The 13,551-nt window shown below is 35.7% G+C and overlaps 1 protein-coding gene across 1 annotated transcript; it reads right to left on the reverse strand.

Annotated features, from left to right (window-relative positions):
• Positions 1-8,267: 8,267 nt before the first annotated feature.
• Positions 8,268-10,019, reverse strand: LOC129261644 (kiSS-1 receptor-like). The gene is made up of 2 exons (XM_064099450.1): positions 9,624-10,019; positions 8,268-8,282 (listed from the first exon to the last, which is right to left on the reverse strand). The coding sequence occupies exons 1-2, from the start codon at positions 10,017-10,019 to the stop codon at positions 8,268-8,270; spliced, it is 411 nt and encodes a 136-aa protein (XP_063955520.1).
• Positions 10,020-13,551: the final 3,532 nt, after the last annotated feature.

Here is a 13,551-nt window from a genome sequence, read left to right on the forward strand (position 1 = left end):
TTGACTAATTCAAAGTGTTTTCTATCATCCCGGAGAAAGCTAGGCTCTTACTAATGGGTTCTTATTTCTGGAATCACTTATCCGTGTGGTGTGTCCTTAAAGACATCCTCATTATCAAGGAATTATGGGAGCATCTTTCCACCTTGCAAAGAATAGTAACTCATCACCCAGTCATCATCGCAAGATGTCCTTCTAAATTGCTGCTAGTCTCGAACTTGCCATTTCTAATTTGCACCGATTTTCTCTTCATTTCGCCTATTTCAAAATTGATTACGAGCTGATTGCGTTCAATCTGTTCCACATTAACTCTGTCGTCTTCGTGTTTTATCATTCCTAACACAAGTTCCATATGTCTCCTCTTATTACTTGATAACATTAAGAATTCATTCTAAACTTTGGTGGCCACGATTTTGTCATGTAACGGCGAATATCAAATACGGTATATTAATTAACATTTTATGAACGTGGATCTTACACGAAAAATTTTGATATTTCAGATATTACAATGATATCCAACTATTAGCATTACAATAAAATGCAGTTTAAGTAAATATACATATATATATACATGTATATATATTATACATGTTTATATATACATATTTATATATATATACATATATAAATATATATATGTATATATATATTTTTTTATGTGTGTGCGTATGGATGTGTGAGGATGTCGTGTGTGTGTGTTATACAACAGCTTTTTCAACTCTTGTATTTAAATATGTTGTGAAAGAAATGAATGAAGAGAACAATGGTAGGCGTAGCCTAAATCAAGGTTCCCCGGAGCTATCTACCATTTGAAAAAATGGGTGATGCCGAAAAAAATGCCTCCGCCGGGAATCCAACCCGGGCCACCAGCTTTGAACGCCGGTGCCTTAACCACAAGACCATGCACAGAGACGGGTGAGTGATTCGGGCGGACCCCGATCCGAGTGACCGTCAGATAAACAGATTTTCGACACCACCAATTAAATTTCCTTTGTCGGGTGTAGGTGAGTTTTGAACCATGACAAGCCGCCATGCCTCAGCTGGAATAGGATCAATTATACAAATTTGAGAAATTATACGTTAACAATAGCTAAATATTGTGTTTAAATATGTTGTGAAAAAAATGAATATATATATATGTATGTATTCATATTGGCTTTTAAATATTCACCTGGAAAAAAATATATGAAATGACCTTTTCTTAGCAACAGAAATATTGGTTTTATTTTCATACTAGAATGCAGTATGTCCATCAATGGCATAATGAACCATGTATAATAAAGCGTATGGGGCAAAATTGTTCGAAGTGTTAAGCGAGCGAATTTTAGTTTTAACTTTTCAAAAAATTGATAAATTAAAAAAAATTGTGGTAGAAATTGACATAATATTCCGGGAAAAAATATTACATCCTCTATTTGTTTTTCTTATTTTTGTTTTGTTTTAGTCCATGAGCTTTTGGGGTCCAGTGCCCCCAAGCCCCAACTTTATTCATCAACTAGTGATGTTCATGTAGTTATGCTGCATTCAGAAAGGGGAATGTTAAATGTTTGATCCGTAAATAACTCCAGTTGATGGTATTCCCATCCGTTTTCGAACTTTGATTGCACAGTTCCTACGGAATTCCTCTTTTTCTAATAATCTTGCCGAAAATTATCATCTTAATGAGCTTGGATTGCATTGAAAAATTATAACCATCTATGCATTACCTAATTATTTATGGTAAATGCATTCCTTTCAGTGAATGAAAGCATCTTGTAATCACCTATGCATCATCTAATAAATTGTTGAAGTATCATTTCCTTTGGGTATTAGTGGGTCTTTCTCCTATAACGCCACATATGTGAGGCCATCAATCATGTGCATTGTATGTCGCTGTTTACATAGAAGGCTAATGCAGGCTTAGTCCATGACTTTACTTGGCTACCCGGGCCCTTGGGAAGCAAGAGATAGTTTGTTAGTAGAGAGATACCTCTTCAAGGCTCGTGTTTATTTGATTTTTGCCAGGAGTCTGTCCGGCTGGAAGCATACGAGACGGGTTTGGTGTCTTATCTTGATCAAGAGACTTTGCCTATGATGAAGTGCATGTTGACAGGACCTTGAGTTGGTCTGCTGCAACCTTCAAAATAGAGTAATGCCTTATCCTGTAGTAATGCAATATCCTCCAACATGTCAGAATTTATGGATCATTAATAGTACAGCTGAAAGCCAATAAGTTATAAATACGCTATAGTTGGGGAAATCGGTTTCTTCTTAATATAACCCACAGTTGTTGTACATTTTAGTGTGGCCTTCTATATTCAATATGATCAATGCATGTATGTACACCTTTCTAAACATTCTCCAAACACATCCACCCCCTGCTCCAGTCAACAATCAAATGACACTCATATCATTATCAACAAATAATTCATTCAGTAATGTATTCAAAAGTGGGCCGTGTACATCAAAATACTTTTCAAATAGTATTTTTAGAAATCGTGTCCGACAGGGGAAAAACTGTATTTGCTTCTATATTGATCGTTATATGTAATCACTTTTGTTTCGTCGAAATCTCCTGAAACAAAAATATCTAAGACAGGATGATTACTTTTAAACGTCGAAGCGCATCAGAAATTTGATTTGATTTTTAAAAAAGGCCATCATATGAAATCAAATTGATAAAATAGATGAATTGCAGTATCAGTTGGAGTACAACTTCTTCGATTTTCAATCAAGGAAGCGAATGTGGATTATTTTACTCCAAGGACACGATCAGGGATACAATTTGACTGCCTGAATTTCGATTTTGATATCATCTGCAACTACATGTACATGTATGTAATACACAGTCGGTTAATAATTAACTGCACATCTGGAATATTAACTTGGTTAATTGAGAAAAAAGGTATATGAAATAATAATAAATTGGTGTACAAATAGAGTGAGCAAGAATCAGCACGATGAAAACGACATAGAATATTATAAATCATAGTTGCATAATAACCAAAATCATAAGTTTTAATACGATTTAATATTTCTTTGAAGGCAATGGTAATCGTATTCATAAATTGGTAACTTTTCATTGCGATATTATGTAGCATTGCTATAGTATGTTGATATCACAAAATCATATAGACCTACAATTTAGAATTCGTTTTATATGCATTATTAAAATGACTCAAACTGCTTTGTGTAAAGAACCCTGGAACCCAAAGACTATTTGTAATGTTAATATTTCATTAATTGCGCTCCGCCGCTCTTCATGTTTTCCGCTTTACAGTCTTTACAAAAGTATGAGTCCCTATCAAATTTATGTTTGCTTTTGAGCAGCTCCGACATGTGTAAATATTGATTGAAAATCTCCGGTATAGATTGGAAACAAAAAACCGTTCAGACGCCATTAATAGCGTTCTCTAAGGCCCGTCGTTCTTTAATTGATTCGCATGCTGTCTTCCCCCATCCTGAGCAATATTTTGGTATACCAGATTCGCTGTTCATTTAATAAATCATGAAATTGAGCGCTTCATTTAAGAAAGGAAATTTGTATATCACAGATGCTAGTGTTTTCATATCTTCTACTGATTTCACCAGATTATCACGCTGATTTATACACAAATAAATAGTGTACTTGTTCATGCCTTGTCATATTGGCGAAAAAGGGAAACGGTTGCTATAGTAAGACGGAAATGTGAATGACATATGCCGTAACTGTTTTAAATGGGTATCACCACCGTCATGGGAGCCACTTTGGTAGGGAATGTGAACATTAATTGAAGCTTAAACATAGTTAATACCAGATGGATTGCACGTTCCTAACCATGTATTTTTATCATTAAAAACGTATATTAAGACACGTCAAGCTGGATTATAAACTTAAATGATTATCAGCTATGCATTGTAATTTGAATTTAGTGTAGAAAGTTGGCATGGTTTTGTAAGCCTGCTTGGTAATCCCAATCAAGTGGCTTAATAATAATATACATGTGCTTCTGTACTGCGGAACAGGAGGTTGAGAAAAAAAATATATCGCGTGATTTTGAATCAACAGACTAGGCCCTGTGGCTTCCATAAAAAAAATCCACCAGTGTTTCTGTTTCACGCACGCTAAAAAATATATCTGGTGCACAGCACATGAGTGGTGAGACCTTAACCCTCAAAGGACTGGGCTATTTGAGATCTATTGAGGACTGGGGGGGCATGATGCCCCCCCCCCTTTTCTGATCTCGGCGGTCGTTCGCGCGATCGCGCCGAAATTTGGCACGCACATTCCTTACCACATAAACTACAAGATAGTATAAAAAAATTCTGAAAATATTTTTTTATTATTAATTATGAATAAAATATGCAAATATATTCATGAAAAACATTATTTGCATATTTTACACCCAATTTCACGCCAAATTTTCTTCTTTTTTTGCAGATCTCATCTTTGTAATCTAATTTAAAGGTTTCCACAAATAAAAATTGCGAAAGCCAAGTTTTCCTTATGTATTTCTTTGTTTTTTTTATATATTTTTTTTCCAATGTAAATTATTACAGACCATCTAACAACTAAATTAAACCCTAAATTAATTAAGCAGACCGATTAGAACGAAAAATAATCACCCTTTTATGAATTTCATCTCCCATAGACTTTGTACACAAAGTGTAAAAATTAGTCATTTTCGGCATGACATTGTCTCGTAAAAAGTCAGGTGACGTCGCGATGCTATACCTGTATGTCGCGAATTTGATCTCAAAAGTTGCGCGAGACTTTACATAAAAAAAGTCATAAAATTTTAGGGCGCTAACGTTTTGCGTTTTGGAAATATCACGCGAAGCGTCGAGGGAGGAATCATGCCCCACCCCCACCCCCAGTCCTTTTAGGGTAAAGCTATAGAGCTCCAGACTTATGAGAGAATATCCTCTTAAGATGTAGGATTAGATGTGTCAGAGCATATGCTAAGTGTTTTGGAATATAGAGCATTCAGTTGCACCTATTTAATGGCAAGAGACGCATTCAACGATAAAGAATGAGTTTGAAACATCCTTAGACTGTCTTGAAAGTGCATAGAGGAGAAGGGAAATTATTAGAAAGATAGCTTAAAGGAGAATGAAACCCTTGAAACCAGCTGAATCCATATCAAAGAGAAAAATCTAAGAAATATATTGTTGAAAGTTTGAGGAAGATTGAATGAATAATAAGAAAGTTATGAGCATTTGAATATTGAGATCACTAATGCCATGTAGTTCCTCCCATTGGCAATGCGACCAAGATCTGTGATGTCACACACGTACAACTCCCTCATTAATTAAGTACTTATTTCACTTATATTCTCACTTTTATAGAGTCTATCACAAGGTGAAGTGTTCTCTTTATGAGAGGACAAGTACAGAGGTTTCACAACATTATATCATTGATGAATCGTTTGTCATATGATTAGAATGAGCAAAAAGATATGTTTTGGGGTATATTTTCAGTGTCCAAAAGGGGAGAGTTGTTCATCCGTGACATCATAGATATTGGTCGCATTGCCAATGGGAGGATCTCCATAGCATTAGTGATCTCGACATTCAAATGCTCATAACTCTTCTATTGCTAGTCCTATTTTACTCAAACTTTTGTTGATCTTATTCTTTGATTTTTCTGCTTTCACAAAAGCTAACTTGCTCCAAGAGTTTCATTCTCCTTTAACTAGAGATCACAATTATATATTGACCTTCCTATTCTTCATTCACGTTATGCGAACCTTGAAAGTTTTACCATCCAATGTGATAAAAAATGAACGATCTTTTTTTTTAAATCAGCATTCCACCGAGTCATAATTACAAATTCATTGATAATTAGGAATACAAGAAAAAAAAGAATTGTATTGTGCCTTAATGATACTTTTATTCATCTAATTTAAAAAAAAACTATTTTTTTGTTTAATGATGTACGATCATGTTCACGTGCATTCTCTTGAGATTATTACGTGTTGACTAATATATTTCGATAGCTTATAGCACTCTCATAGGATTTCATGCACAAGATATATTAGAGTTTGGCCAATACACGGAATATTATGGTAATGTGATGACTGGATACGATAGTGCACTGCTCTCTGTTGTGTATTAAGATAGATAAGCAGCATAAAATCACTTACAATCGGTTCCCAGGCTAGTAATCAATTCGATTGATTCGTTTACGATCTGCAATTCCCAGTTCAGAGGCCCTTTATTGAATGCAAAGCTTTCCAGGATTTATACAATCTAGCTACGCAATCGGCAGTTTATGGGGGGAAATACCGCAAGAAGCGGCCTTCTCATAAATGTAAATATATATATATTTCCTTTGTACACAGTCGTGCTTCTCCTTTCGAGTGGATGAATTAAAGAATGATACAATGCAGATACATTCTTTTGGAAAGAAACTTAAAATCAATAGAAGATGCATGGTTTAGCCAGTGATGACTTTTGACTTATTGTTCTTTTAACTCAATTAAAGAAAACAACATAAACCGACAAAAGAGACTGCCCGTATATTATCGAATGGTGCTAAGGAGAGCAGAATGTAAAATATATAATGGAAGTGGGATGCCGCATGGTGGAGAGAGGGAGAATGAATTAATTGCGTTCCTCCCCGAGGTCCCTAAGAGAGGATATCTCACTTGGATCACGTGTATTCTTGGACATATCCCCTTATCATATGTCGGAAGTCTATATGGGATTGATTCACTTCTTTCGAAGGAACATGGCAAATACTGTCCCACATGCAGCCACTAAATCGATACTCCGAATCATGATGAAAGAGAACGAAGCCATCTGTAAATGATAGATAACTAACAACTGGCATTTCATGCCCTTTAGGCCTACTTCACTTGTCGACACATGAATATCTCCCATCTTTTCAATCAACATGATCGTTGAGTAAATTAAATTGTCTCAAATAAGCAAAGAAAACTGATAGCGATCTACAGTATCATGAGCATTATTAGTAATTACGTGATAATCCTCCTTCATACGGGTAATTGATTTCTCACTATTAAAACTATATCTTATTACAATTAGTATGAATGGTAAGACTATTGAAGATTTTTTTGTTTTAATTACCATTACCGTGTCCTGTTCGACTTATGATTTATTTCTGAACAAGGAATTACGATATATACTTGTTGCACACAGAAATATTGTTATTGACAAAGATTTTGTCATAAATTTTCAACCATTAACAAAAACAACTTTTTTTGCTGAGGCTAGACCATTATATTCTTAATGTGTACAGGGAAAGTATAATTGCTGGTGAGTAATCTCAAATGAAACAATGTGTATTGTCTGAAAGGAGAGACAGCCAATCAACTCCCAGACTCTAATGGATTGATTTTTTTTAAATCAAGTTTATCCCGATACTTTGCTTTTATCCAACAAGTTAAATCAGTGGATATTAGCTGCATACAAAATTTTGAACATTTATCATTCGTATTAAATAGAAACAAGCTTCATGCGCTCATTCAATTTAAGATTGGCGTGGTCAATGTATTCATTACAATATTAATGGCTAACTATTCTTATCTCTTCGACATTTTAAGCCGTTGATTAGAAAAGGTATACATTTCTAAACTGTAATGAAATTGTTGCTCGGGGCTGATCACGTGATTACTTTGAAGTGAAGGTAGGGGTATGGTTACATGAGCTAACATACCCCTGGACAACCAATTATTTCTTCCCATTCACTCTATGTCAGTATTTCGCTCTTCTCCCATGTTATTATTTAATGCATATTTCTTTCTCTCTCTCTCTCTCACTTCTTCTCTCTCTTCCACTCTGTTATAATTTTTTAAATGCTTTTCTTCACAACAATCACGTCCCGCATACGCTCCCTCTTCTCCTCCTGTCTCTCTCTCTTACTATCTTTTTTTTATTCCATCTTCTTTGCAGTGCCTTCACTCTGTATCTGAGTTATGCCCTTGTGGTTGTAAAGAAAGCACAAGACTCGTTTCCCGACGTCATTTGGCCATCTTAAGTTTCTCGCGTAATGGAAAATAAGCGGCTCGGTGTTCGATTCTCCCATTCATTCTACTCGAACGAGTAGAACCCTCTTCCAGCCTTGAGAAGAATTCCATTAGCACGTCCAATGACCCTTTTAGACTTTGTCCAAAAGACTTCATCACGGTAACAGTAGAAATAATAAGTTATGGATGTATCATACCGGTAAGCATCTGAACTACTCGTCCACGAATCATGCCATTTAATAATCCAACGTTACTGTAAAGTTATTTAAGCTACCAAAGAAAATGGGGTGAGCCTTGGATCTATACATGCTTTCAGCTTCTTCACATATGTGATACCTTATGTAATGAAAGAAATAGTATGAGGTAGAATTATATAAGAAAGTACTCTCTTCTTACTTTGAATTATTTTTCTTCTTTGTTTTCTTTATATCACTGCAGTATTGTAAATATTCAAACGCCGGTCTGTTTCATCAAACATATTCGTCAAAGATAAGATTTGATATCATTAATATATTTAACACGTATGTGTTTTAAAACAATCAAAATAGAAACGCAAGATAGTCTGTAATATTTATTAGACATGAAACATTTAGACATGATCAAACCAAGGGACATACATTATAATAATGGATAACCATACCTCCATTTACAATGTTTCTCTGGCAATGAAAGATTTATCTGTACTTCTGGGAAAGGTATATTGTCCTTATTCACGTTTTGAGACCGATGGCACGTTCCATGAACAGCTTACTCCAGCTTTAACTAGATGGTGCCGTAGAATGATATTTCTTACTGACAATAAATTGAATATACTGATTTGGGGGTAATTTTGTATGTACCGGAAAAGCTACTGTTAGATTTCCGAGAATTATGCAACGTGGAGAGGCCGTTATTACGACGTGACTGATGGCGCAGTGATTGCTTACCAACTGGAACAAAAACATTCGTTTTGCTGAAATTAAGCATTTCAAGTTTGTGGCATCAATAGGCCCCAAACTTTTAGCAAGCGTACTATTTGTAAGGCGTGTGTGATTGTGTGCGTGCATGTTCTCTGTGTGTGTGGGTGATTGTTACTTTCCATTGGCTTGGAGTCAAATATTGCATTGCTGATATTGTAGGAACAAAATTAAAGAAACTATACAAAGCAAACCGTCTTATATCTTTTAAAAAGGTGTCCGGTTTTATGAGAGTTTCGAAGAGGACAGCGAATCTTGTTCGGGGTTTGAATGTTATGTGTAAGGCGTATTTAGTGTTGTGTGTATCATTTTCCAAAGTCATTGGATTTGAGTCAACTATTGCATTGCTCATAATTTTACGAACACAATTGAAGAAACTATTCCAAACGAACCGGCTTCCTTCTTCATTTCGACGAGGTGGAGATAATTCTGAGCCAAATTTTCAAAAGTTGTCTGGAGTTTGTTTTTCAATTTTTTTTTTAAGTTTCGAAAAGGACAGCGAATCTTGTCAGGGGTTTGAGCTCCAAAGTCAAATCGTCTTCATGGTCATATAGATCGATAGGTAACAGAATGGACAAGATGTAAGCGAACATGTCATCTAGATTAAAAAAGTAGTGGGGCGGGGGGGGGGTTCCTTCACAACAAATATAGACGATTTTTTTTTTTGGGGGGGGGAAACATCAAACAATTTACCTTGGTAGAAAATTATACGGATACTTACATATTGGAAATATGAATTGATGCGACACATGAATCCCCCCAGTGGCCAGGGCATTCCACCGATAACGATCACTGTTGGTATGACACAAAGTATCAAGAATGTGATGTCTGTGATGGCTAGGTTCGCAACGAAGTAATTGGTAACTGTCCTCATGTCCCGGTGTTTGATGATGATATAAAGGACCACGGAGTTACCGGTGAGACCTGTTATGGCGATGAGTATCATGACGATTCTTGGCAGTGTCTTCATCACCATGCTCGCAGTTTCATTCATCTGGAAATAGTCGGGGTAATCAAGCTCAGAACCACTGTTATTCAGACAGTTTCCGGTGGTGGTATTCAAATCTGATGCCCCGTTTTCAAGTGGAATACACGTTAGGTCAGCATCTGACGCCATTTTCGCAAAGTTATTTCAATTATTCCAACAGTCACAATATATTTACATGGACACTGCAGAATTGAATCACTTTAAGCTGGCAAATAGTTACAAGGTAAAATAAACCTTGTTCCAAATGTTCCACTGATTTTCAACCATCCTTGAAGAGGATGCTGAAGGTTTTATATTTTATTTTCAAATGACCGAACACAACTCCGAAGATGTATTTTATGAAAGATACTCGTCAAACATAGATTTCTAACATTGGCTGACTACTTCAACTCACTTCTTACATATTGGTCCATCCTGCAACATGGTAGCTACAGCACAAAGTAAGCCACTTAAATTGGTGCAGATAGTGTTTTAGTGAAAAAAGGAAATTACAAATTCTTTGTTAATGGCCAGCCTTTCTAAATGTCTGCTCAAGTTATATAAACCCGATTCCACGGAAGTTCTGTTTCTAGGTAATATTAATACATTGAAGAAGAAATAAATTCGCTAGGTTTCAGCAAGAAAGGCTGTGCGTGCGGTGAATCACATCTGAAGCGGAGAACGGTCAACCGGTAAATGAGCGAACTAAAGCAAAACCACCACTCATGTATCTCTCATAATCAACGGGCACGTAGAGTTAGGTGCTGGTTCTGTTTGCCGAATGGTCGAGGGATATTTCCCCCAACTGCTGTTTGATGTTGGTACTAGCTTAAAGAGGCCGGGTTGTGTGCGTAGCGGGTGCGTACTTGCGAGGGTGTGTGTTGTGTGAGAGTGCATTTTTGCAGTACTGTGTGGATGTATGCAGAAAATAGTGCTTTGCGTGCCGCTTACAATCGGCACGCCGAAGAGTTTTGATTGATTTATTTATTACAGCTCATGAAGATTGTTTTATGCTCGATTTATTTTGTAGGTACTTTTTCCCCCTACTTTTGTAAATTCATTTTGTGTGTGTGTGTGTCAAGGTGATATCTATCGTCGCAGTATGCCACTTGTACATATCGATTTTCTTTTCACTTTCAACATGTAAGGTTTAGGGAATATACCTACTAAAGTGTACACGAGTAAAACCATATACCATGATGATGCGGTGTTGTTTAAATATTTTCAACATCCTTTAGCTTTCATGACCGTAAATAGCATCACGTCTGCTATATGCAATGAGTTTTAGGAATGTGTCTCTCTGTTCCACTTTAGATTGACAAAGAACATGTCAACGATTATTATTTAGAGTCAAATAAACGTGGGTAGAAACTTACACTGCGAGTACAGATTTGAAAATGCTAATGTTCATACTACCCGGGCTTGCACATAAAATAAAAAAACTTGCTCGACGTTATTTATACACAGAAATTCACTTTCTCATAGTTATTTCTTTTTTTTTCTGGGTGGGGGGGGGGGGCGTGAATTGATTGGTATTGGATAAGTAAACTACTAGTATCCTCAAATTTGATTATTGTGACCAGGGCCCTGGGAACGATTTTTTCAGTACGGGTGCTGACATGGGCTTAAATCTCCCATCCAAGGTGGATGACACAATTGAGTTTTCCATTGTTCTTTTACATACACACACATGCAACGGCACACCGACACACACACCCACACATAAATAAATAAATATATACATATATATATATATTTATATGTATATACGTATATGTATATATATATATATATATATATATATATATATATATATATACATATTTATATAAATGTGTAAAGTTATACATGTACAACAGCTTTGGCAACTCTTTTTTTATTTAAATATTGTAAAGAAATGGATGAAGAGAACAATGGTAGGCGTAGCTTAAATCAAGGTTCCCCAGAGCTATCTACCCTTTGGAAAAATTGGTGATGCCGAAAAAATGTCTCTGCCGGGAATCGAACCCGGGCCCCCAGCTTTGAACGCCGGTGCCTTAACCACTAGACCACAGAGACGGTCAATCGGATCGGGGTCGCCCTAGCCACTAACCCGTCTCTGTGGTCTAGTGGTTAAGGCACCGGCGTTCAAAGCTGGGGGCCCGGATTCGATTCCCGGCAGAGACATTTTTTCGGCATCACCAATTTTTCCAAAGGGTAGATAGCTCTGGGGAACCTTGATTTAAGCTACGCCTACCATTGTTCTCTTCATCCATTTCTTTACAATATATATATATATCTATATATATATACATATACATATACAATAGCGATATGACATTCCACGTGTTGGACATAGATGAGACAAAAGAGACAAAGAAGTAGTAACTGTGAGCTCTGTATTCCATTACTTCTGTCTGTCTCTTTCTCTCTCTCTACATGTATGTATTTACATATATATATATATATATATATATATATATATATATATATATATATATATATATATATATATATATATATATATATATATATATATAATGTGTGAAGTTATACATGTACTACAGCTTTGGCAACTCTTTTATTTAAATATTGTGTGAAAGAAATGGACGAAGAGAACAATGGTAGGCGTAGCTTAAATCAAGGTTCCCCAGAGCTATCTACCCTTTTGGAGAAAAAAAATATATATATATATTTATGTATATATTTATATATGTATATGAATATAGATATATATACGACAGTTACTTCTTAGCGTTATTCTTATAACATAATTTATATATATAATCAAATAGTGCAAGCGCGAGCTAGAAATGTGGAAATTTCAAGTATTTTGTCCTGAAAATTGAGCAGGTATTTTTAATATACTTTCTGGCCTGATCGAAAAGGGACCTATTATAAGGACTGTTTGCAGTTACCCATGAAGACGATACGTATTTCAACATTCAATTAATGCGAGGGCGAAGCGCGATGTGAAAATGTTGACATGCCGACCTACAAACGGGACACCCTAAGCACTTTTCTAATTATGAAAAGGATAGATATAAAACTATAAAAATGATGCAAGCGCGAGTGGAAACAAAATGGAGATTTCAGACCTAAAAACGGGACACTCTATTCATGTTTTGTAAATCAGAAAAAGGATGACCAATTTTTCATCTTCCTACATTAATAATGTGAACGTGAAGCGCGAGCAGAATTTTTTTTTTATGTTCTGGTCTGAAACTTTGACATTTAAGCCCGTTTTAGAAATTAAAAACAAGCTGCGAAAGTGAATAAAACATGCATGCGATTGTTTAGATTTAGACCTTAAATCTACGCATTCTAAATTCATTTTATTAATTATAAAAATCAATAATGCGAACGCCAAGCGTTAGCTGAAAATATTTGATATTCAGATCTGATAAAGGGTGAACTTAAGCACTATTTCATTACATTTCTGTCATGTATCATACCTACCAGATTTCCAGGGGGTAACACACACAGCCCCCAAAGGAACTTCCCAGGGCCATGGTTATGACAACAAATCGCAGCAGTTACCTCATTATACTGTTATTGAATAAAAGTTGCATGAATAAATCAACTATATAAGTTGATCAACAATTGAATAAAAGCATAGAAAGATGAAGCTATTAAACAGGTCGGCCATGTTTGGAAAAATCGACGAATATTTTTTTTTTTTTTTTTATACTTTAAAGATTAA

Source organism: Lytechinus pictus, chromosome 5, assembly GCF_037042905.1.
Source record: "Lytechinus pictus isolate F3 Inbred chromosome 5, Lp3.0, whole genome shotgun sequence".
NCBI classification, from domain to species: domain Eukaryota; kingdom Metazoa; phylum Echinodermata; class Echinoidea; order Temnopleuroida; family Toxopneustidae; genus Lytechinus; species Lytechinus pictus.

What these genes read in the sequence shown, in the direction of transcription:
- LOC129261644 (XM_064099450.1), bottom strand. Translation starts at nt 10,019, where the DNA reads ATGGCGTCAGATGCTGACCTAACGTGTATTCCACTTGAAAACGGGGCA.